The sequence below is a fragment of the Scomber scombrus genome, chromosome 2 (genome assembly GCF_963691925.1).
Source record: "Scomber scombrus chromosome 2, fScoSco1.1, whole genome shotgun sequence".
Classification (NCBI taxonomy): Eukaryota; Metazoa; Chordata; class Actinopteri; order Scombriformes; family Scombridae; genus Scomber; species Scomber scombrus.
Window position 1 is genome coordinate 13514152 of NC_084971.1, and position 26729 is coordinate 13540880.

The following is a 26729-nucleotide window of genomic DNA, read 5'->3' on the forward strand; positions in this document are numbered from 1 at the left end:
CAGATTAATCTGTAAACCCTGGATAGCAATGAGGAAAAAATGCCAAACTAAATAACATCATTTCAGCTTCTGCGAATGATCTTTTCAAACATTTTTTTTTAAAACTCAAAGTGTAAGATTGCACCTCTGAGAATATGTGTAAAATATGTGCATATTTTGTCAAAAATCCCACCTATTTTACAATGCAAGTTCACAGTCCCCCCCCCTACAAAGTTGCTAGGTTAATTAACAGTAGCAGTAAGAAGTTTCTGATTTATAATTGGTTGCATAAAGCTAGATTGATGTTATTTTCTAAGCAGGATTCAATGTTGCCAAGTATTGAAAGATGTTGATCAAATCCATGGACTATACACATCTGTGTTTCTTGGAGAAGGTTTCAGACAATTTGTCATGAAGTAGAAAGCAGAGCTTGTTTTAATACTTAGATGGACATAGACTAGTCAGCTACTCTTTAAATACTACTTTATTAGCATTGACTATTATTGAAACTATTTAGTACCTAGAAATAAGGAATTAGAGTTCTGTCGATTGTTCATTCCCACTTCCACCATGTAACCACTGTAGTATACTGAAATACTACAGTATGTATTTTCATGTCTTTTTTTCTATTCTAATTATGGTCCATAATACCTACTCCAAATAATTTGAAATAATAAGTATGTTTAGATAAGACCATTCAACTTTTAATGCAATGATTCAAACTTGCTACATGGTTTGTGCACATGATGTTGTTGACCAGTGAACCATTTAGATCCTTAGTTTTTCTTTCCAGTCATGTACTAATCTTGAACCCACAGTAAAGTGGACATTATTAACCATTCAAGTAATATAGTTTATGTAATAAATCATACTAATTGTAAAGTAAAACAGCAGAAACAACTCAGAAAGTAACTGCCATGTAGTGATTTTAAATGCAAAGACTTTGGTATCTGCTTTTAAAATGTCACCATTATCCATAATCCACAGTATGCATTTTTGTACTTATCCCCTGTCATCAATCATTGATTCAACAATCAACTCCCACCTATGTTTTTTTGTTTTTTTTTTCCTCTAGTTGCCTTGGCCAGGTTACCAGAATCGCTTTGCTGTGGATCCTCGCATCATGAGCCATCAGGCAGCCATGGCCTACAACTTTAACCTGTTGCAGGCCCAGAATCGAGGCTCCCCCATCCCTTACAGTGGGGTAGCCCACCCCTCTCCTCTAGGAATGGGGCAGCCCAGCCCTGACAAGGAGCTACAGACAGACCCCATCAGAAATGGTACGCTTTCACTTTAATTCACATTATCCACCCATAGTCATAAATGATAGAAAGAGACTATACTATATAGAATAGCTAAGTATATGATACGTTTGTTGTTGAATTTGACTGCTTCATAGGTAAATTAGAGGGATGTCCAAAGTCAGAGCAGAGCCGTCTTCAGACACCAGAGAGGAAATCCACAGACATAAAGGATAAACAGGCAAGTTTTTTACTTTTATTGGTTTAATTCAACATGCATGACCAAAACTGGAAAACATATGTTGAAAATTTGCTGTTCAAATTATGATAACTGAACTGTCAGTGTCCTTGCTCATAGTGTGTTTTTTGGTTCCAGGGAGATTTAGACACAGGCCAAAGTCGAAGTCTGGACTCACAGACAGACGGGCTAGTTGGATTTCCCAATGCACTGCTCCATCGAAAAGACCCCTCAGCTGCCCAAAGACCCCTCAACTACCACCTGGCACCACCCAACCCAGCTTTTCCTCCACATCCTGCCAGTGGGAGACCCTTCCCCCCACAGTATCCAGTCTCTAGGCTTCCTTATCGGGTCAACCAGCCTCAACACCCTGGGATGGCCCAGCAGAGTCAACAGCAACAGCTCAGCCCTGCCTACACTGGTGGTAGCCACAACGCTTCCTTCTTCAGTGGCCCCATGGCACCTCATAGGGCTGTCCAGTCTCCCACCTTGGATGGACCAGAGTCTGGAGGAGTCGAGGAGATGAGTAGGACCCCAATGGGCCACCCGGGGGGCCACCACCCAGGTCTATCACAGCACAACAGGGTCAACAGCTTTGGGGAGGATGGACAGGATGGAAGCCTGGGTGATAGTTTGGGTGAGTGGAGCACAATAATCAAACAAACATCCTTGGCACTAGAATGCTGAATATGTTTTTATTTGTTAAACTGCTTAAATCATTAATTATCAAAATTCAAAATTCAAATTCAAAATTACTTTATTTATCCCTGAGGGGAAATTCAATTAGTCTGTTAGCTCCTCTGTAAATTATTGAAGAATTAGACAGCCTGATGGCTGTAGGAGCGAAGGATCTTTTAAATCTCTCCGTCCTGCAATGGAGAGAGAGAAGCCGTCCACTGCTGTTTTTTTGGTCCATAAAGGTGTTGTGTAGTGGATGATCCGGGTAATTCAAGATGGCCTCGAACATCTTCACAGTGCATCTCTCCACCACCTCCACTGGTGTGTCAAACCAGTTTGTCCAGCCGCCTTGCATCTTTGTGTCTGATGCTGCCTCCCCAGCAGACAGCAGCATAAAACAACACACTTACCACCACAGACTGATAAAACATCTGCAGCATCTTACTACAGATGTCAAAAGATCTGAGATTCCTTAAGAAAAAGAGGCGGCTCTGCCCCTTTTTGTAGAGAACGTCTGTGTTTAAGGACCAGTCCAACTTATTATCCAGGTATACACCTGTATACAGTGTGAGAACAGGAATGGAGCCAGAAGCCCCCGTGCTGCTCATTAATGTCCCAGAAACACAGTTCCCCAACCTGACATACTGTGGCCTTCCTGTCAGGTAATCTGTGATCCAGGAGATAAAGGAAGGATCCACTCCCATCTCTGTGAGCTTGTTTTTGAGTATGTTGGGTTGGATGGTGTTGAATGCGCTTGAAAAATCAAAGAACATGATTCTCACATAAGCGCCAGTTTCCTCCAGATGAGCAAGGGCACGGTGAAGCATGTAGAGGACGGCATCGTTCACTCCAATGTGTTGTTTGTATGCAAACCTGTCTGCATGATGCTCAGTTCCTTAATTTTTGTCTTGGCAACTCCTCTGTATACAGTACATTAGCCTCATAAAGACAACAACTTTCCCCATGGTTTCCCTTTCAGACCTCCAGGGTCCCTTGGCGCTAGAGGCCCTGAACCAGCAGCAGCAGGCAGCAAGGCTCGGCCAGTGGGGAGAGGCTGCAGGTCCGTTCCTTCCGGGCAGCGTCGCCTTCCCTCTGCCCCAACAGATCGCCCACCTTGCTCAGCCCGGCATGGCTCGTTTCCCCCATCAGCTGCTGCGGGCAGCTAGTTGGGGCCTTAGTGCCAATATGGAGGATGAAGGTGTTCCTTCTGTTCCCACTGGGCCACCTTTCACCAGGTGAGACTAAATACCAGCTTGTATTTTAAACAATTCATGTGATAGCTCCAATTTATTACTGTATTCCTGCTAAGATGCTAAGATTGTAAGAAATAAAGTTCTACTCCTTTCAGCTATTTGAAGGTATAAAGAGGAAACTGATACTTAAAACAGTTTTACATTTTGAAATTTGTGTTTAAAAAGGTCAAGATAACTACTTGAAATCGGACTAGCACAATAGTTATTATCTTTCGGAAATTTATTTTAATTTCCTTGCTGATGCATAATGACTTGATACGAAGTTGAAGTGTAATGAATTACATTTTCAATTCCCAGGTACCCGGGCCTCTTGAGAGAGATGCCCCCACAGGAGCAGCCTGAACCCAGAGAAGCAGCTGAGATGCAACCCCCTCCTCAATCTCGTCTCCTCCAGTACCGCCAGTCCCAGTCCCGTTCCTCAGGTGACCCTTCATCCGCAAATCATGCTGGCCCTTTTCCATCAGGACCTTACTCCCATGAAACTGGTCGCGATATCCTTAACGACAACCTTCTCAACAACCCAGCTCTGCAGCAGCAGCATCACCCGGGGAACCCCCTATACAATGCTGGTAGCTACCCTCATCAGCCACCAGCCCACCCTGTCAGCCCCCCTCCCTCCCAGGTCAAATACCTTCTGCAAGAGGCCCAGTGGTCCCACGGTGGAGCTTCGTCAGTGAGCCCACCACAGCAAAACCATCTGTTAGGAAACCAGGGCCACGGCCTTCCCTATGGACTGCCGATCATGGCTCACCCCAGTAGGCAGGAGCAAGTCCACTTGATGCAACTCCACCATCAGCACCAGCAGCAGCAGCAGCAGCAGCAACAACAACAACAACAACAACAACAACAACAACAACAACATCAACATCAACAACAAAGTCAAGGTCCAGACCAGGATTCTTACCACTCACTGTCCCCCAGAACATCAGCAGCCACAGCCCTTCACAGTGTAGATGAGGTAACTGTCACTCTTGTCACTTTATTTGAATTATTATTATTAACAAAAAAAAACTAAAATCTCTATGAAAATAAACTGGACAAATTAGAGGAGCTAATGGGGGCACGTGTCTGTACAAGCTAAAAGCTGAAAAGAGTCTTGTATTAACTAGATTTGTATTAATAAATAATTGTTTGTATGCATTAAGGAACACGCTCATAACATCCTGAAGTGTTTTGTCTTATTGACATAAAATCAGCTCTGACTCAAGACCTGCTTATTCAATATATGGTTGAGTCACATGTAGAATTTAATGCAGAACTTGACAGTTTTAATTGTGTTTTATTTCGCAACACTGTTCATAATCCAATATTTGCTTTAAAATGCATTAACAAGATAACTCATTTTATTTTTTATTACTTTCCACTTGTCAAACAGTCAATGTGAAGTAGAAAAATTAGGCCTCAGTTACAAACCCCTATTAAATACTGTAAATATTTTAAATTGCCTCTTTATCGCATCATTTGTAAGCATTATAATGTGATTAGTCTGGTCAAATAATCAGGTTGCATGCAGAAGAGATTTCAGAGTTGATAATGTCAAAATAATCTTTGCTAACAGGCAAATAAGGATAATATGGGGATTAAATCACCCAAATGTGATTGAAATGAAAAATAAATATTCTGATTTGTAGCTGAAAAACTGTTGGAAGGAGAAGATGGATTCCATTAGTGAATTTTTTTTTTATGAATAGTTGTATGCTGTGCTGAAACTTTCTGTCGATGGCAGAAAAGATTGGAAGTTGTTTTATGACAAACAGCTACTTGTGGCCTTTTATTTTAAGATCATGTATCGTATTCCTGTCTCGTTCTCACTTTCTCTCTCCCTTATCCATCTCTGCTGTCTGTACAGTATGAACCCAGAGGTCCAGGTCGGCCTCTTTATCAGCGCCGCATCTCTTCTAGCTACCCAGATGAATCGTCTCCAGCCAACACCCACAATACCCTGTCCCATCATCCCCAGCCGTGTACATCAGACCCCCAGGACCACCCCCATCCGCACATACAGCATCATCAGCACCCACACACCCCCTACAGTTATCCCCCACATGACCTCTGGCCCAGTAATGGCGGGGGTCCCGGTCCGTTCCAGAACATTCCATGTAACGGAGCCGGCACACTCACGCAGCACCGGGACCTTCTAGGTAGGCATCGCCGAAAACGCCGTTGTTGGGCGTTTTGTTCTTTTAAGTTGATTTTTTTTTAATTTAGACTTTGATACTAAAATACTAAATATTCTGTAAAAGTCTAATTTACCTCTCCTGTCTTCACCTCTTTCCATTTATCTGCTTGTGTCTTCTCCCGGGATACGGCAGCTTCTAAGGCCCTTCGTCAGACAGAGGAGCAGGTGAAAGCCGAGGCCACAGCAGCACAGCAGACACACCCGCACTCCCTCAACTCCCTTCAGCACCTTGGACAGTTTCCTCCCCTCATGCCCAATAACAAGCAGCAGCAGCAGCAGCCACCGCCACCACCGCAGGCTCCCACAGAGCCCAACCAGGGTGCTCCAAATTTAAGCAAACCACCCACCATGTCCTACGCCAGCGCCCTCCGTGCTCCACCTAAGCCCCGAGCTGTTCGCCCTGAGCAGGTCAAAAAGAACAGCGACCCGCTCTCCCTCCTACAGGAGCTGAGTATAGGAAGTTCAATTGGTAGCAATGGGTACTATTCCTACTTCAAATGAGTGTCACCTCTCCCATATAATGAATAAGTGATAAAATACCAAACTTAAAAAAAAAAAAAAAAAATTTAAAAAAAAATTTAAAAAAAAAAAAGGAAAAACTGTCTCTAAAAATTTTTAAAAAATAGTGCAAAGTGCATTTACAAATTGTTTCTATCAGTAGGTTTGTTTTCTGCATTTGTTTAATTTTAACTTTTTATTTGTAACAGTCATCTTTTCTCCTGTTTCACATATCTGTGAAGAAAATAAGTATATATAATGAATGCATTACTGGTATATATACATACTCATTATGTATATATGAATATATACTTATATTATCTACACTTGTATATGTACGTAATGCTAAAAAAAAGTTATAAAAAAAATTAAAAAATTAAAAAAAGGCAAGGTTGGTTGACCACTTAGCTACCTGCATATATTTTCCTTATTGAAGTTGGTTTTGTTGGTTACTAAATACGTATGTTGGAAGGTTTTTTTCCGTTTTTTTTTTCATTTTGTATTCCTCTGTTTTGAGTGGACGTTATGTCTTGATTTTCATACTACTGTAGTTGTGGTAACGGACAAAAGCTAAGTGGTCAACTGACAAAGAAACTACATGGAACAGTGTATAGAAGTAGATAAATTTTCCTCTAATCTGTACATATAAAGAAAATAAATGACTGAATTGTATGCCACAGACATGTCCTTAAATTCCTGTATCATGCTAGCATTTGCATTATGATTGCTTTTCCCTTTGTTGGCTTCTGATCATTAATTCTTAGACATTCTTACCTGGGAATCGCCTTCAGTGATTTTAGTAGTAAATGTGATTTTATTTACGGAAAAATAATAATAAAAATATTGATTGCATATGTTTTACTTTTCACCAATGTCTCATCAGCAACAATAGATATAGTGTGAAAATGTTAAAATAGAAACAACCATGTCAAGTCATCCTTTTGTTTGCTTTAAGGATCAGAGATAACCAGACATTGCTTTCTGTGATAAGATTATCCCGAACTGCTTCGCTTGTGGCCGATGCTCATTTTTATTCCTTTTTATTTGTTTGTTTTTCATCGTTGAGAAAGTCATTGCATAGTGACCGTTACTTTCAACTCGTGACAAATGGGTTGTCAACAAAATCTTCACCAGGGAGATTGTTTCAATAACTTCTGGGGATTTTACATGTGTTGTTTGTTGCTAATGGACATGGAGTTTTATTTTTCTTTGAAAAGGTTGCAGTACTCTGAGGGTTTGTGAAAGTGACGAGAGAGTGGTGTGGCATGATGGGTAAGTTGAAACTGAGGGTGTGCTCAACACTGCCAGTCAAACGTTTTTGAACACACTAAATGTGAGCATTTTTGGTTACATCCGAGGCATATATGAAACTGTAGATTCAGTGAAAAAAATACCCTGAAATTTGAAAACAAGTAAAAAATATTGAAGGTGTGAAATGCTTTTTGTTTTATTGGAAATGGCCTTAATTTATGTTGCTGTAGCAAACAGTCAATACTAGCACTGTTTATCCTTTTAACATACAGTTCTCACAGATGTTTTGCAGTCAGAGATTTTAACAGTTTCTAAATGCCTTTTGGTAGTGTAAACCAGATTGCCCAAAGATCCTTTTGCCATTTTCTCTGTAAGACAATCTTTGTGTAATATGAACTTTATAACTAATAGTAACCACTTATCTCTTTCCTGGGCTGACGTTTGCTATCAGTTCCACCAAAAACATTGATCATTTCCCATAAAATAAAGCATTTCCCAATTCTTAATCAAATTTCCAAGTCCAGGGTATTTAAAGCAACACACTGCTTGAGATTTAAAGAAAAATAAAAACTATAAAAGGTAACCATTCAATAAGCTGTTCAAAGACGTAAGACTGATAGTGTGTCAGTTTTTAGATTGTGCATCATAAGAATGAATTGGTATTGTCATGGAAGTTGTTCCTGGTCATTTTGAGAATTCAATTATCCACTTTTTTCACTCTGATTGGTATATTAATATTACAGCAGTAGATGGATCTTGTTCTTTTTAATTAAATTGAAAAAAAGCTCTGACCATGCCTTTCATCTGCTCCACCCACATCATTTTTCCCCTCTTATGTCCTACAAAACATCTTATAATGTTACTAGGGAACCGTCATGATTGCGTTCCAGTCAGTGAGTTTCTTGTTATCGATTGACACCCAAGGAGGCCACACAGCTACATGCACATGAATTTTACCGCTCAAATACTGAAGCTCTGGTCATTTAAGTCCCATGTAGGTAAAATATAAAAAGATGCTGATAAACTATATCTGCCAAGTCTTTCCTTTTATGATAAAAGCAATACTGGAAACAGTCATCCAGTGTTTAGTCCTGTTATATGTAATTCATTAATTGTTAAAACTCCACTGCCCCACCTGAAAATTGGTAAAACAGTTGGAAACAAAAAAAAATAAGAAAAAAAAACTCATCCCACTGTATCATGACTTTCATATGAAAGTCAGTCACTTCCTTTGATGTGTTCTGAACAGTCAGCAGAGAGCCTCACGCAGCTATGGTTTTATTTCACGTTTTTTGAAGTTGTAATTCAGAGGTCCAGATTTTTTGACTTAGCTGAGAACAACACATACTTGTAAATATGCATTTTCTAGGTATTTACAAACAAGAACTTTGGGAGCGCCTCAATTTTGTAGAAGCTGTTCAAAGAAGAGGTGTGCCCTTTTTAATTATGCAAATTCACACAAAAAAACCTAATAATTCTAGAAATGGACAACAACAACCCAGTTGGTAGTTGCAACCTCTCGTAACTTTTTAGATATTTTTTTTAAGATGGTGTCTGGCTGATTTGACAAAGAGGAGAATTTATGTTGCAGCTGTGTAAGACAACTTATTTCACTGTACAATACATATTTTTAAGTATATGTCGCTGGATTTGTCCTGTTTTCTCACCACTTCACAGCTATAAAACAATCAACATGGATTTTTTTTTTTTTTTTTTCAAATGTGAAGACTGTTTTGTTTTTTTTCTTTTAATGCATGTTGATATGACCAGCTGGTTTTTAATCCCTGTTTTTATCAGTTTGTATTGATTTGTGGATGAAAAAAAGAAGCTTTTGTTCAACCTACAGAGTCAAAAATGTTGGTATATTATTTGATGTGTGCGATAACTTGTGACATTATCAGCAAAACTATTATAATATTTTACTAACACGTCAATCAAATATGTAATGGTCATGTAAGTTCTTTTTATTTTTCTTTCTGTGGTTATTTAGCAGGGCGAAAGCTGAGGTTGCTCCCTGGTGTGTGTCGTATTTGTACGTGTTCGTTTGGGGAAACAAAAACAAAAAAAAAGTCGTTGGCTAATCTCTGAAGTCGTGCAATACTAATATTTCACCGCTTCTTCAGCTACACTTTTATTTATTTTTTTTAAGCAGAAGAGATTGAGCCAAAGACACTTTAAAGGGATTTTATTTAAAGTTTTTCTTTATTATTCCGTTGTGTTTCTGGCCTCATTTTTGTCCCGTCAGGAGTTTTTTTTTGTTTAAAAAAAAAAAAAAAAAAAAAAAAAAAAAATCAGTTTTGACAGGAACCTTGCTATGAAATTATGGATCTTTACTTGTAATGAAGTTGGATTTGCACCATATATTACCATATGAATTTGACATCATCTTAAAAAATATTGTGTTGCCTTCTTTTTTGAAGAAAACAAACCCAACTTGTGTGTGTGTGGCACATGTGAAGGGAGCAACCTTTTGCCCAGCCAGTAGAGAGCACTGTGTTCAGCCTTCTATAAACGCCACATCTCTTCCTGTTATCTGTTCGCTCTCCTCTGTTCTTCCCTCGCTGCAGTGAATCAATGGCACACCTGTTCACCCAGGGCCCCCCTCCCCTCTTCCCCTCCAGTCCCATTGGTTTCTCCCTCGTGGGTACAAAAATAATGAATAGATCTGTTTTACTCTTCTTCATTTCAATTGGTGGTGGTTATAATAAAGGATTTAGACTGTGTTTCAAAGGTTTATTTTTTTTTTATTTGTTTCTCTATTAAAGTGTTTTTATTGAAAGTGCTCGAATTCTGTCTTTTTTTTCCGGATCATCCTCCGCTAGAGAAGATTTCACAACATAGAAACCTCTGTGTCTAATCTGAATATATCAGTACGATCACTTGTCACAGTGTTAAGCAGCATTCAACTAAAACTTACAACGCAAATATCAAAAAGCATTTTTTGCAGACAATTTTTCCTGGCTGAGCAGCAGTGAAGAGATAGAAACACAAAGAGGGATTTTTTTTATACTAAAAAGAACATAACATTTGAAGATTTGCATAACTTTGCTTGATTCAACAATGAAAGCTTTCCACAGTCTGCCTGGAAAATGATATCTCTGCAACAGTGTGTGCTTCCATCAACATCCACTCAACCTCACACATTTTTCTTCATTGCAATAAATTTCACAAACACATCAAGAGCTTGTCAAGATTTAATTTTCATTACAAAGTTAAAGCATATAACAAACAAACACACACTCACGATATACTGCATTCCAAAACTTGTTTAATAGCTAGACAAAGTAAGAAAGACAGAACATACAAAGTTCATGTCAGCAGTTGCTGTTACTGCTGATTTTACCATCTGGGTGTTTGTTTTTTGCTTTTGTTTTAGAGAAAGTCACAATCAAGTCAAATGAAATTTATTTAGAAATAAATTAACTGCACTTTTACCCTGAACAAGCTCACAGCATGGATTCTTGCAGCTCTCACAAGCTGCTGCATGACTGTGAGCGGTGCAATCCGCCCTGGCATTACACCAGGTTTTGCACAAAAAGTGTATGAACTGCTAAACTGCTCACCTCTATTTCATAGGCAACGATGAATATAAACAAATGTCTGACTCAGAGACTTTGAGTGCGTCTCAGAATACCCACAGCTGCTATGTACAGTACAACACAGCCTCAAGATCATTACGATCTAGAAAAACAGGTTTAAAAGGAACATGCATAGCCTGAAATTTCACACCAGTTACTATTATGACAAATGTCTAAACCTGCTGCTATGCCACCTGAATAACTGTTGATGATATTATTTTTCATACTATTATTGTTATGTTGCACAGTCTCCTTTATTCTCTACATTGGAAAAGGTTAATACTGTATAGTATGTGGAGGCCTAAAGGTTGTACTGCCTCTCAAACCCAACTGAACCAAAGCAGTTCACTCTTAAACAGAACAGCATGACATCTTTGAGGACTTAGAAGTCTACAACAGTCTGCATGTCCTTTCCTGTCATGAACTTCTGTGGGTTTATGTGTTCTCTGTGCTAGTAACATGGAGAAATGTAAATACCGATTTTCAACATGTATCAAATAGATTGTGACACATGAAAATGTGATTTATTTATTTATTTGAATTTTGTATCAGTTTGGTTTAGAAGCCGTCAACAAAAAAGTAAAAGGGCTTGTATGTGCACCTGCTAGAACTGAACCTTTTCCAACATGATCATTGCTGCAGACTGGGGGTGTTTAGCATTCAGTCTGAGACCCACAGACACACACACACACACACAAACCTGCTTTGTGCCTGTAGTCTTCTCTATATCATTAATTTACCCAAGAACTCTGTGATTTAATAGATATATTGCATCTTTAAATTTTTCATTATAAATGTTATAAATATACAACTTAACATTTGCATAACATATATATCTTGACTTCTCTTACTTAATTGGCATTCCTTGTGATTCCTTGAGTGAACCCGTACAAAAAATAACAGACAAACATTAGATATGTACAAGATATCATACATAATGCAGTAAATATGCATGCCATACAACTGTATGCACTATATTCTCAAAATGTATATAAATCAAAAATTGTATGTCTTTTTAACTAAGGTGTGCATAATTATGACGTTCGACAGGCCAAACCAGACCAGAGTCACGAAACAGTGACTTGTGAGCAATATTATATTATAAAGGGAAATAATGTAGAGAAAAAAGGATAGTATTCTAAAAGTTTACTAAAAGTACTTACAAATTATTGCAGATTGTCATTAGCTGATGTCTGCTCTCTCTGTGAAGCATAGTTGTTTTAAAGACTCAGGTCAGATTTGGGTCCTTTTCTCCATAATGAACCAGGAGGTGTTGTGGAGATGAATTTTTTACATACACCATAAGGCAAACATACGAAACAAAGGCCCATATTCAAGTTGCTGTATTATGGTAGGCAGGTAAATTTCCCATCATGCCTATGGTTGACTCACACAAGAACCAGTTCCTTATCTCAAACGCTTTTTGGGGCAAAGACACAGTTGCTCATATCCTGCATTTACTGTATCTGTTTGTCTAGCTATCACTCCACTTGATCTGGCTCAGCGTCCATGCAGGTCTCCCATGGATTCCTGGGCATCTGGGGCATGGAGAGGATCAGGAGGGCGATGCCGCTGAGAAAGAGGAGGACAAAGCCCCCGCAGGCACAACCGAAGGACCATGCGTAATAGTATTCGATCCAGATCGTATCCTCGCTTTCGATCATGCGCTTGACTGACTGACGCATCACCTCCAGTGAGATGAAGGCACAGAGACCTGGGAAAGAGTGTAACGTGAGGTTTTTTTTTTTTTTTTTTTGCAAAGTGTGAACACAGCAGGGGAAAATTAAATGTTGCTTTATTAACTGAACCCACCTGCAAATGCAAAGAACATGCCAGCAGGTTTGAGGAGGTAGTCTCTTCCTTTCCCTTTACCAGTACATGATCCCATCAAACACAGAGACCCCAAGATTATGAAGGCCAGACTGAAGATGGAAATGGCTGCTGCAGAGATGTTGTACTCTGGAACAGAAACCAAGACGGATGACATGATCTGGCGCATAAATGTCCTTTATAACTCAAAGACATTAAATATTTTGTTCACACTCACATGCACGATTTTTTTTTAAATCAAGTATTTCTGGACATTTTTGCCTTTATGAAAGCGCTCACAGTGCAGAGCTAACATGAAATGAAAGGAAAGAAAAAGATGGGGAATAACATGCAGGACTCAAAGTTGGGATGTTGTGATTCATGGTTAATGCTTTAAACCACAAGGCCACTGTTATACTGCACAAATGCTTTAATCAGACAAGAAACAGAGGGCTGAATCCATTATTAAATGTTTTAATCAACTGGTGATCAGGTTGGCATATGAGACACATATCAGTTTCTACGATCAATAAGAAGACATTGCTTTAACAAGCAACACTGAATTATTTAGTGGCCACATGTTCTTCCATTTCAAACTGAGTAATACTGTACAGGCAGCAGTAAAGGGATCGCTAGGTGTGTGGCATATATTTGGGCAGCTTGGCCATTTGAAATCAGATGTTAGTTGTTGCACTGAATTAACACAATGCTGTATGTGGACAATTGAGAACATCTGGTTGGTTGATTAAAAGCTTGAATAAAAATTACTACACATTTTGTCTAAAGTGGGGTGACCAATCATTCATGTCAGATTACATTTTAAAGATAAGGTTGGCTTTTTTCTTTATTTGTCATTTTGTTAACAAAATCCAACTTTGGCTACACAGACAATGCTTATTAGAAGAATCAATTAGATTAGACTTATCCTTTCATGCTTTTTGCTGTAAATTCTGTTCTCTTTACATTTACAAATGTATAATATGAATGTAATTTGGTCCTTATGTTTACACAGTGCGTCTGTGTAACAGGAACAGCAGCTGGCTTGTTTTTGAAAGCAGACAGGTGGATAGGACACGCGGCCTTTGATCTGCCGCCTGTTCCCCTGAACCATGCCCAGGGGAGAGGCACTCTTCTGGGGGAGAGAGCCTTCATTTTGTACTGGCAGGGAGAGGATGGGCCGTACCCTGAACATTGTGTGTTCTCTGAGATACTGCATGTCTGTGGAGCTTATTGGCTAGCTCATGCTGAACCATTCTGTTGTTTCTTAACAACAGGAGTGAGGTAGACATCAAAAAGACACCAGCATTTCAATATTAAAGGGCATTAATCATTAGACCACAGGATTACTCAATCCTCAAAAAAATGAGATTACATGTGAAAAAGGTTAACCATCCAACTCTCTAACATTTTAATCTGTGAAGCAGTGTTTTATAGTTTTATTCAATTTTGTTTGTGTGTAGATGTGTGTATGTACATTTTGTATGTATGCATATCCATTTGTATGCACATTTGTTGGATTATTTATGTGTATTTACTGTGGATCTGTGCGTACATTATTTTTTTTACATTTTAAGATTCAGAGGTTTGGTTTTTGTTTTTAGTTTTTATTTGGTTGAATTCCCTCCCTTGACCATATCTGGCACATACTAACCCATACATGTCTAGTATATGCATGCATGTCAAACAAACGCACATAGGGGAGCTTTATGTCTAACCCAGGGTTGTCTGGTCACTGCATAGATATTCACCAAACATTCATGCTATATGTACTCTCAGAAAAAAGACAGTTCTCTAAAATGATATGGAACAATAAAGTTTTTATTTACATTATGTGGGTAAAATGTATGCATGACCATTTCTGTGTAGTGTTCTTTGCAATATTTTGAACTTGCAAGATTTCAATTACACTTCACTTATTTTTTACTGGCAAACTCCCTATGGCAGATAGAGACTAACTGCGTGGATGGATGGCCCTGTGGTGACATATATTTACTATGCTCATTCAACCTTATACACCATTATGGTATAGCCAAATGGCTCACTCAAGAGTGAATAACAAACCAGGGTACTTAGATCAGTGCTACAATCATTTCAGCAAACTTGTAGTGTCTCAAAGGCTACCCATTAGCACTGGGATGGTTCTTATATACGTATGTGTGTGTGTGTGTGTGTGTGTGTGTGTGTGTGTGTGTGTGTGTGTGTGTGTGTGTGTGTGTGTGTGTGTGTGTGTGTGTGTGTGTGTGTGTGTGTGTGTGTGTGTGTGTGTGTCTGTCAGTCAGTCAGAGGATGGGGGTGGGGTGCCTATGATTGCTTGCATTAGCATCTGTGAGTTTAGGGTGTGGGAGTGTGTATGACTTCATGCACAAACCCATCCGCACTTACACGCTAACAATTGAGTCTGAATGTGCTCAACATGTGCTCAGCCCCCTAAGACACATTACATGGGAGGCTGTCATACAACATGCATCGGCTGGATTCAGAACGGCCCTAGCTGTGACAAAATCACTGGAGAAAGAATATCAGAAATGCGGGATGGAGAGAATAGGGCCTGAAATAAACACATACAGCTATGAAATGTTGACTGCACTGTACATGAAGTCCAGTTCATGTCTTGGACTGTTCCTAAGGTTCCATATGAGAAGCTCTCACAGCCTTGTGTCAGTATACACTGTGAATTCTGCAAACTATGACCCACAGCTTATGATCCTCAAACAGAAAAATACACTCCACCAAAAGGTATTTGCGAAAGGCATTAATATATGTGTCAAAGTCTTCCAATTCTGGACATAAAATGTCCCAGGTACATTATTGCACTCTAACATCTAGACTATGAGTCTATCGACTTGCTGGCAGCTCTGTAGTGCTGTACCTAAAATGTCACTGTGATTGAAAATGGTAACATGCTGATGTTTAGAAGGAAATGATCATGTTTACTCTTTTAGTTTAGCATGTTAACATGCTAACATTTGCTAATTTGCAAAAGACAAACAAACAAAAACAAATAACACAAATACAGCTGATGTTGTTGGGAATGTCATTAGATTTGTATTTGGTCATAAACCAAAATTTGGGGAAAAAATGAAATTTTGACCAGACCCATCATATAATTGAGACATTTAATTAATTACTGAAAATGTCAGCTTCATGGTGACAGTAGAGGAGAGAGGTTCACCCAACTCATTAGGTTTCATCCTCTGGACACAACATTGTGGTTGTGTGCAGGACATTGGGTTGAGAAAGTCCAAGGAAAATCCAATTGCCTCTCACTTCAGATTACTAAATGGCCTATTATAGGTTTGGTCATTGACAGCTGGTCAAATACATCTGCTCTGACATCGCTGACTATCCAATGGTCAAAAGTGAAACATGAATGAAACTCTGAGCCCACAGACAGCAGAGCAGCACAACCAGGGGAGGTCAGTTGGGAAACTGGGAGGCAGTCAGCTTGACGTGTTTGATGTTCCACTTCACACAGACTGGGATTTTACAAAGTGAAGCCAGATATCTCTCTTTTTTATTTTTATAAAGGATGGATTGAAAGTAACCAATTATAGAAACTTACCTTTTTGTGTTTTGTATTCAAATATCTCAGCATCCTGCCCTGGAGTGAAGTGCCTGAAGTAAGTGCAGTTTTCATCTGCGATGAGAAAGAAAATGAGATTTGGATCATAATTAAATCTGCATTCATAGATTTCTTTTTAACACTTGGGTAAAGTGCAACAAACTGTAAAACAACCAACAATTACATATCATCACCTTATAAAAATGATATAGTGAATGTGTTAGCAGATGGTTGCCTATTTACACATTCAACAGACATGGAGCAACATTAGCATTCATTTGGAGTTTTGAGTCCACCTGCAGTCTCTATTCTTCAGCTTCTTCAACTCTTGAGGTCTTGACTCTTTAGTTGTTAAATGCTGCACTATGTTAACAATTAGCATACAGTACAGTGGGGTTTTTAGAGTTTTTTCTGTCAGAACAGCTGCCTGATGCTGGAAATGACACCAAAGACATGATCTGAGATTGAACTAAAACAGAAAAGTTGCTGCCATCAAGCTATGTCCCACATACTTCTGCACCATTGGCTTTACTCCACCTGCTGCAATATCCAATCTATCTCATATTGTTTCTTCAGAAGCATCTCACAGATTGACACCCTGAGGATAACATTACTACTAAAATGGTTGCATTATGCCATGCAGACCCTGGTCTGCCTTGTGTGGTTTGACAAAAAGTAAAATGATTACAGCAGACATCACACTGACTTTTTCCTGGGAAAACGAGGTGTTAAACCTTGGGGATTTGCACAAATAAAGCACTTTTATGTGATGGCAGTGTAGTTTGGTTGAATAAATACTCTTTGATACTCTGCCAAGTGTCAATCTAACCATTTGAATCCATTTTAGAAACAGGCTTGGTTTCCTGTCAAATCTTGATTATATTTGCCTTATCTCTCCCAGGGCGGCTCACACTTAACATCTGAGACTTCACTTTATGTAACATGTGTTTCTGAAAGCAGAAGAATGCCTCAGCATTAAAAAGAAATATGGCAACAGTTCAGATGAATGCTGATGTATGTAACACCCGACTACTATGACACTTTATCTCACGCAAAGTCAAGTGCACTTAAGTGATCTCAGTTATGTTATGAAGTCTGCAACCGTACGCAGTTAGCTAATCCCTGTTTCCATACAGTCTCACCATGGGACATCGGTGAAATTCTGTCATGTAGTACTGCAGCTCAGTGACCCATGCTGGGATGGTATATAATTTTGCTCTGTCCCCTAGAAACCATGAGAATCAGCTAAAATGGATGTCAGGTGGCCCTGTGAGGAAATAAAAGCAATTTGATAGGATGGGCAAAAACATCACAATCTCTGATTCAACATCGCAATATTTACAAAAGCATCCTTTGAAATTACAAGCTTTGAATTCTGTGTGCCATATTGTGTGGGGCCACATACAAACGGATGTTTTCGTGCTGCTGGTAGGTATGGCTTGCATGTTCACAGCGGTGGTAACGGACCACTGTGCAGTGCTCAGCCCGAAGGTGGAAAAACTAAATGATACCTGTGAGGCAGCCCATTTCGGGGATGCCTCACAGGTAAAAAAAAAGACAGAAAAAAAGAGAGAAAACCCACAGAGGTTGTTACTAAGCAACAAGCTCCAGTGGTTTTCACTGTGGAAGGCACATTATGATACGGTAGTTGTACTTCTAAGTCAAACCTTGAATTCAAAAGGGAGGCTAAAATATATCTTTGAACTTGATGCATTTCCCATAACTGTGAATATTCATGTTTTTAACAAAAATGCTAATTCATCCCTCAGTCTCCCTTTACCGTAATACAAGACAACTCTTTCAGTAGCAGGAAACATGGTCTCTGGCTGAGCTAAGATGTCTTGTTTTTAAGGTCCTGGGTTGAAAAGTGTAAGAACTCCCAGCAGGCCAAGTGGTTTTTTTTTCAATTAATCCATATCCAGTTTGTTATGTATTCTTAAGTGGAGCAACTCACTCGGCATTTTTTAGGCCTTAAAGTGGATGATTTGAAATCATTATCTGTATCAAGCTTTATTTCCTCTTGTGACTGAGTGTGTGTTTGCTAATAACACCTTTTTGTAACATCTGTAACATGATCACTCACACATACAGACACTGCTGCACCACTTGTTGTTGGTCATCATCCTACTGGGCTGTGCTGACAAGCTCTGCAAAGCCTCTCTTGTTCCTGATAGAGCAATCTGTCATCTTTCCAAGGATCAGAGGACATTGGATCAACAGAAGGTCTGCACAATTTCATGTCACAACAGCACCTTTTACAGCCTTGATGTCCTCTGTCAATTCCTTTTGTCCACAGAGGAAGCTAAGGCTTGCCCGGGCATCTGAACAGTATTTTTATTTTGTCAGCTCTATTTGGCTGTTGTCATCATTCCTAGATCTATCATCTAACACGTTTAAAGACAACTTTAATTATTTTGATGTAGGGTCAACGTAAGTGCACATGCCGGCAAAATTACATATACTGTAGGAACATTAGTGTGTTTTAGTTTTAATAGTTGTTTTTTTTTGACAAATCATGCAAAAAATTCATAAAGCCAATGGTAAAACTGATAATTATTAAACATTTGACCCTTGATTCCATTGAGGTTCTCTACATGAGTTTTCACACCCTATATAATAATAAAAGACATCATTGGCACTTGCCCATCCCCATAGAGCCTATCCCTGGTTTGGCATGTCATTTGAGTGCTTATAAAAGCTAAATACCAGTGGCTCCACTTGCTTTTTGGACTATACTTTCCACCCCTTGAGAGTACAAAGTAATTTGAGCAGTTATAGGCTGCACAGAGATGTGAAGCTGCAGGATGGTCTTTTGGGAACAGCATGGTGGAACAGCAGACCATAGAGCTATGCCTGACTCTTCCAGACGGCCCCGTCACTCAGAGGAGTGCTGGACTTGGCGTGGTCACTTGACCCTCACAGCTTCCACCCAAGACAGCTGAGTATTTAGGTGGCCTATATTTATATTGATAATGGCTGTTTGCTGAGCACTTTGCACGGCATTATTTAAAAATAATCACATGATCATCTTTGTCTGTGTATCTGCAGCCATGGTGAAAACATTATAGTAATTGCAAGTTTAATATTTTGTGACATTTGAAACTTCCAAAATGTCATTAGAGCACAAAATTCCAAATGTTTGCCGTTCATATACAAATTAAAAACAATATAGAGGAGCTCTGATATTGCTTATGCACAGCTTGCTGCAGCTCAGAAAACCAACTTAAAAAGAGATACCAAGTTGAAAATAAAGCAACTCAGATAGCTCCTAAAACTAAAGCAGCCCCATGGTCAATTCTGGCTTAGGTGAAACATTAGTTGATACAACATGAAAATATAATTCTTCAATACACACATAAGGTTTTTCTGAGCTCATTTGACCGCCTGCGTTTTGTCAGCAGTAGGCTCAAACCAAAACTCAACCCATATTTTCCAGATGAGCGTGACCTCCACACACACTGTATTAGTCCTGCTTTGGATCAGTGGCTGACACCTTTTGTGGTTATGATAAACAATAATGTTCCTCTCCAAATACAGCTATTGTGCCTAGAGAAGTCTGATGGAGCTCATCCCAGATTTACTCACTTTTTAAACAAAGGCTGCCAGGGAGACCTTCACAAATCACAGTAGTGAGTAAGTGGCTGGGAAAAAGACTTAAATATAATATGTATGTGCTAACTAAAAGAAAAAAGGCAGATAAAGGCCCCATTACTTGGAAGGTTTGCCACTTGTCATTACGATCTCAGGAATTCCCTGCATGTCTGGGTGGGATGAGCTGATTTTGTATATTCAGCACATGCCTGCATCGCCTGCACAGATCAACCACCCTCAGGCATCTCATCTGCTCCAGGAATGGCTTGGAGACAGTGTCTGGGATTCCCCAAAGTCTAACAGCCACAATCAGTTACAACATATTTTCTGAGTTTGTGAGCCGGACGACTTTGCTGGGAAGTTCCCGTCTTATTTACGTACACTGACAGACAGGGTCAGGTAACCACCAACAGCCAGATAATGGTCCCCAAAGATAACAGTCAATGTGCCAGCAGGGTTGCCACCATTTTACAGATGAGTGATTCTCAACTCATCGAGATTTGAGTCACTGGTAGAACAACAACACTGTTTACATCCATTTTACTCAGTGACAGTCTGAAATGCACTTACCATACAAAGTATATTTTGAGACATTTATAGCAAAGTGAGTCCTTGTTAGGACATCAGGATACACATGACCGATTATTTTATAGTTAGTGTAATCTCTTAAAAATTATTGTTAAAATCCAGAATAATTTGAAAACTGAAACTATTATTAATATTTCTATGCTGTTCACAGTTGTAATTGCTACCTAATGACATTGAACTTCTAAAAGTTACATCAGGGTTCATTGCTCAAAAAATATTATAATGTATATTATATATAACACTGGGACCTGTTAAATAGTTGTCACTAGAAATACTCAAGTAGCTCAATTGCCAATTCACTGTGGATGCTCTATGTGGATGCTCCAGTCTGCAGGCTGTACTCCAGCTGGCTTTGCTAATAATCACATCCTCAACCAGGAAGGTGGAGCCAGTGCAAATCAAGTGTTTGGCTAGTGAAAATATGCAGCCAGTTGGTACTCCCTAGCACATGCTCGGTCTGGTTGATGTCAAATATCTCCTCTGGTCTAGTTAAGTCTTTACAGCTAACTGAGAGCTAAGGCATCCTCTCGAGGCCTTGTCATGGAGCCTGGTTTGCCTGGATGTTTGTCCAAAAAGAAGTCATAGTGACCATCACCTAATTGACTGAGACTCTGCAGCAGATTTGCAAATTATTTTCTGAAACAAGGTATTTTCCTCAGAATACACCATTAGCTTTCACTAACTCTGGCCTCAGTTTTTTTTTTTAAACAAAGTTTCCTTGTTGATATATCCCATTATGTTTGATTTCTCTTTTTACTGCATTTAAAAAAAAAAAAATAGAAGTCTTGTATATTTGGTTACATGATTCCACTCTCTGTCTGGTTACATTTCACATCCATAGGGTTTACAATACAGTAAATTCAATTGATAAGTGCGCATTGAATCAGCTGGTGTGGAATAACATATATTTTCAACCACTTATCATGATCCCTTCACATTTGATTATCATCTAGCAAATACAACAATCATCATCAGTAACTACTTGTCTTCATTTTACTCCACAATAGCTTAAACAAAGCCTGAACTCAATGAATGAATACATTTACACCAAGGCATTGTCACTGGAACCCAATAGAAAAAATGTCATTATTTTTCATGAAGTGTATTTTTGAAGTTAAATCAAACAGACCTCAACTGTTTTCAACTGTTTTCACAAAACAGGTGATTACATTATGAAAAGCCACAAGTGCATGACTCAGAACAGGGTCTTCTTTCCATTACAGTCTAATATCTCATATGACATGTCTAATGAACCTGCATCAGTACCTCTATTCTTAGAAGCTTCATACCTCATAAGCACAAGGCTGGGTTGCACAGTATCTGACAGTCACTGACAAAATGTGTACATCACAAGCCCACACCTTTTGGTCTAATTGGTACAGCTGAAGTAACAAAAAGTGACATGTGCCTTTTAATCTAATGCAAAGTCATCAAAAGCTTTTGCTCAGATGTTCTCTTACCTCCAGGCAGGCTGATGGGTCCGCAGCCATGCTTCTCATTATAGTTTTCCGAGCTGATGTAGATGTGCTTTTTGCATAGCCTCCACAGGCCGAAATGGGCTGCCTCACAGGTATCATTTAGTTTTTCCACCTTCGGGCTGAGCACTGCCCAGTGGTCCGTTACCACCGCTGTGAACATGCAAGCCATACCTACCAGCAGCACGAAAATGGCAATCTTTATCTTTGTGCGCTTGTGCATGGCTCCAGGTTGTGAGATTTCTGCCCAGTGAATATTCTTCCACTGATATAATGAAAAAAAAAAAAATCTAAATTGGATGTTGTGCAATGTAGACACACCAGTCTGTGTCCCAGAAGCTTCTTTTCTTAGTGTCTGCAGAAAGCTTCCCAGGAAATCTCTTTTAAGACCAGTGTCTCTCCCCTTGTCATAAATCTGTGCCTCTGGTTCGAAGGGAAAGGGGCCAGACTGCTCTGCCCTAGTTTCAAGTCCCCTTTTTCCTGCTCACTGCGAGTTGCTGTACAACTGAGGGGGAGCAAGTTTAGACGTACAGCTGTTGAGGTAGATCAGGAAAGTTGATGACCAAACCAACTACCATGGTGTGCATGGGGGCTGTTGCAAGTGTTCCTAGGTGTTTTTGGGGAGGGGGTCAGATGCTATAAATGTGACTGGTGAGTCAAGTTGTCAGGCTGTCTGCTTATCCGATTACAATGCCAGTGGGTGAAGATGTGTAACCTGCCATAATAAGTGGACTCACATAAACAGTTTTCTCTAATCCATATTTACCCATCAAGAGTTTACATTAGGGATGGGCATGATTAATCGATTATCGATAATTGATCGTCAATGCCTCTGCATCCCGGCTACTTCGGTCCCGTCAGAGTGTTTCAGCTGCTGGACTGACTGTCACCAGGCTGCGCTCACTGATCCCTGAGCATGCTAAAATGCTTACATGCTAATCAACAAGAATCTGTAGGCTGGAGTTACTTTACTTTGTTAGCAGTGGACAGTCACCATTGTAGCCTTTAGGTGAGTCACTCTTGTTGCTTTACGAGGCTGTAGTTAAATAAGCACAATTGTGAAGTAACACTATCTCTGTCACTCACTCTCCCTCCCTCTTTCTCTCTTGGCTCGGCTGGGTGCATTTTGGAGTCCTTTAACGTTATATTTTGGCAAAAACTGTCAGTCCGGAGTAATATTCTGTTTTTTGATTAAGTTGTTATTAGATTTGATTGTTTTTTTGGAAGTGTTTCTAAAATAGGCTCAATCGTGTTTAAGAGCACTGTATTGATTGATATGTGAAGAGGTGTGGCTCGGAGCTTCGGGCTCAGCTGCTTTTACAAGAAGCCCGTATCATGGTATTTTTAAGATAAAAATAATGATTAATCGATAATTGATCGTTAATTTTCCCGATGATCGATCAAGAACATGTTTTCAAATGCCCATCCCTAGTTCACATGCAAACTTTTCAGGATTGGGGAAATCGTGTTCTCACTCTCTGCCTCACTACAACACCGCTTCAGTGTGGAATTGTCTCTATAAACTATTTATAAGGACAATGTAGATGTGTTTATAAAAAGCAGCAGCTAGGCTCCAAAAGTCAAACAGTAGTTTCCCTAATGGAACAATATGTTTTTAATAATTCCTGCTAGGATGCCCTGTTTACATTACATTTTGTATGTCTCACCAAAGCATTGCACTTATGTTTTATTATTAAAACAAATGTTCTATTAAGATGTTTCATCTCAGCAGCTACAAGTTAAAAACCTTTGATATCTCTGCTCACTTGTATGAACATCTTCAAGTCAAGTATAAAGAAATGTACGTGTAAAGGACATTTAAAAACAACCAATCTGTACCAAAGTACTGTACAGACAAGAGCAGGTATCACAAATACAAACAACAAAGCTCACTCACTTCATGATCATATTTTACCTTATTTAACAGTAATTATATTCTATGTGTGTGTATGTAAGTGCATGTTTAAGCAGAGTGAATGGATACAGTTTTCTTTTATGAGAGGGAGCAAATTTCGTTGTATGTGAACATGCAATGACAATGAAGGCATTGATTGATTAATTAATTAATTAATTCATTTATTCATTCATTCACAGCTCATAGGCACAAATAGACACTACACAGGCAGCCAGGGGCCCCAAGTCAGCTGACCTGGGGGACCCAGAGGCCCCTTGACAGAAGTGTAAGAGCCTGAGGACATAAGGACATCTACTGACCATTGTCCATTTGTCTAGAAATAACTTTTTCCTGCAAACATGTATAGTTTATTTAGTTGTAGTAGGGAATATTAACTGGACAAGTTACCTTAAAGGCATGGAATATATAGAGAGGCACGGTGCAGACAATAGACCACAAATGTGAACCTTATAGAGGCACTAGAGGAAAAGTCAGGGGCGTCACCAAAGTCAGTCAGTCAAGTTTATCCTCTGGGGATCATGAATATCTGTCAAAACTCTTGTGTAAATCCATCCAAAAGATGCTAAGATATTTCACTGGATAAGTGGAAATGTATCCAGTGAAATGTTGACTTACTGCTGACACAAGAGGAAAAGTCAGGAGCTCAGCAAAGTTATTAGGCACATGAATGTCTGCCTGCTCTGGCTCACAGGCTGGCGTTGCAATCCGTACAGCTGCCACAAGTGTGTCTAAAAAAAGCATGATCTTTCACAAGTTTTAGTGGGCATTCAAACGCAAAACAGCCCTGTGATACATTTTTAAAAAGTTGAAGGGCTGCGTTGATGGTGGTGAGATGTGTAATACAATCCAGGAAATCCAGTTTGAGTTACAGATCAGGGTATTTAAAGGCTTATGAAAGACACTGAGTATTATAAACAACTGCATAGTAGTTTATAATACTCAGTGGTTAATAGTGAGACCAGATTTTACAACTCTGACAAGTTATTACAGCGGTCCCCGTATTATTTTCATTGCACAAAATTGGATAAACAAGCGAAATATGCTGTTCATGTTAAAATGTAATCCACCAAGATGAGTCAGAGGATGTCAGGTCACATTGTGGCAGTGACGTTAAGCTAGGTTAAAACATTTTGCAGGATGACTCTACATTTTTTTGTGGGACCCCTTTGCCTTGGCATCATTGTTGTGTTGCTGGTCTGGTCTCATTCAAATGAATGAAAGAAGTTTTTTCATGCAGAGTTAAAGTTAGCCTTTCCATTCTTAGCTGTGTAATAAAGGCAAGCAGTAATAAATCCAGTAACTTAAGAAAATTAATATTCAGATAGTTAAGCTATCTGCCTAGTTTGCTTCAGTGATAGCAAGGGAAAGCTTCATTCCTATGTACTTCACACAGCATAGAACAATTTCAATTTTGGTCATAGCAAAGCAAAACTTATGTAATTTTTTTGCAAAACCTTGAAGTGAGAAACAAGCCTGCACCCTTTGATTCTGGGGCACTTCAAACTAAACCATAACTGTGTTATACAGCTGCTGATATCAGGCTACCAAACAACAAAATGGCAACAGAGCAATATCATTGATAGCTGTATTTTTAAGACTCTTAAGTGTTTTTTATTTTTTCTTTGATAATTGTAAACGTACCAAGCAAGCTAGCGTGTATACTGTTATTGTAAATCTATGACAAAATATTCCTCCACGTCTCTTAAAATAATGAGACTAAGTGGAGGAGATAAACAGATAGAAAATGATGTGCTTCAGATTATAAGAAATCCCTTTTAACTCCCCTACAGTAAATCAGAGTGGTACATCTCTGTTTGTCTTTTTTAAGCCTTGGCCCACTTTGAGTGTCATTATGAGAATTGTGACCCACTTCCCTCTGGTGTGAACACAAGCACCAGTGAAAGTCAAAAAGTTTAAACTTTTAAAACTTTAAAACCCTCTGCAAATCTGCACACACGATACTACTAAGCTGTGATGATAACATTTCACTCACCATTTGACACGCTAAGATACAGGAACATGAGGACCCCACGTGAGGCCGTTTTACAATAGATTCCACGAAACACCACAAAGAGGAACTAACAGGGTTTAAACATTTAACCAAATTAAATGAAACACCAATAGCATGTGTACATTAAATTGAAGGTGTGTGCACTCAAAGTATCCATTACAATCATCCATCTATCAAAGCAGACAGAAGCTGTTCAAATCTAATGGACATTTTACTAATAGTCTCTGTGTTTTATCATTTCTGAAGTGGTAATTTAGATAGTAACTTTAGGGAAGTTGACAACGTATACAATTAGCACTGTACACTAATAAGGTCCTAGATTCAACTCTGGTCGACTGGAGCCTCTCTGAGTAGAGTTTGCATGTTCTTCATGTGTCTGTGTTAGCCTGGCTTCAGACCACTGAGCTGCAGGCTGCACACATATTCAATTTTTTTTATTTGTGAAATGAAACAAAATGACAATTCCTGGCCTAACATACAGGTGGATCCGTGCCTCTCGACATTTTGTCCCTCTGTGTTAGCTCTATAATAGAAAGGTGTCCTGCAGGGTGTGCCTCACCTCGAGCTGGGATATCTAAAAGTTACCCCTTACCTCCTTTGAGCTATATTTGGGATAAAGGACATCAATGTGGAAAAACAGCTGTGCCTCGGCTTTGTGCATGATGAAAATATCTTTGGAGAGTTACGCCTCCTAAATGCTTCACAAGCCTGATTTATAGCAGGTGAATTCCTGACTGTGTGATGATATAACGTTCCGGTTAGCTGAGGTAAAAGACAAAATAGCCACTTTTTTTAAACAAAAATAAACACAGCTATTTTAAATAATAATTGCTATGCCCCTATTATTTGAACTGACCTAAAATTAAACATTTTATTTGATATA

At 39.2% G+C, this 26729-nt stretch overlaps 2 protein-coding genes across 4 annotated transcripts in view; one reads left to right on the plus strand and one right to left on the minus strand.

The window, feature by feature from the left end:
* The window catches only part of helz (helicase with zinc finger), a 59780-nt gene extending 49684 nt beyond the window's left edge, over window positions 1–10096 (plus strand). For all 3 annotated transcript variants that reach the window (XM_062428092.1, XM_062428091.1, XM_062428093.1), the window contains exons 27-33: window positions 1055–1259; window positions 1379–1465; window positions 1601–2095; window positions 3116–3371; window positions 3687–4347; window positions 5239–5530; window positions 5702–10096. In XM_062428092.1, the coding sequence (XP_062284076.1) occupies window positions 1055–1259; window positions 1379–1465; window positions 1601–2095; window positions 3116–3371; window positions 3687–4347; window positions 5239–5530; window positions 5702–6069 (2364 nt within the window). In that variant the 3' untranslated portion in view covers window positions 6070–10096. The remainder of the gene's footprint in view (window positions 1–1054; window positions 1260–1378; window positions 1466–1600; window positions 2096–3115; window positions 3372–3686; window positions 4348–5238; window positions 5531–5701) is intronic.
* A 2275-nt stretch (window positions 10097–12371) lies between these two features.
* Window positions 12372–22255, minus strand: LOC133988798 (voltage-dependent calcium channel gamma-1 subunit-like). The gene is made up of 4 exons (XM_062428095.1): window positions 21906–22255; window positions 16267–16341; window positions 12708–12854; window positions 12372–12609 (listed from the first exon to the last, which is right to left on the minus strand). The coding sequence occupies exons 1-4, from the start codon at window positions 22141–22143 to the stop codon at window positions 12377–12379; spliced, it is 693 nt and encodes a 230-aa protein (XP_062284079.1). The 5' UTR covers window positions 22144–22255; the 3' UTR covers window positions 12372–12376.
* Between the last annotated feature and the right edge of the window lie 4474 nt (window positions 22256–26729).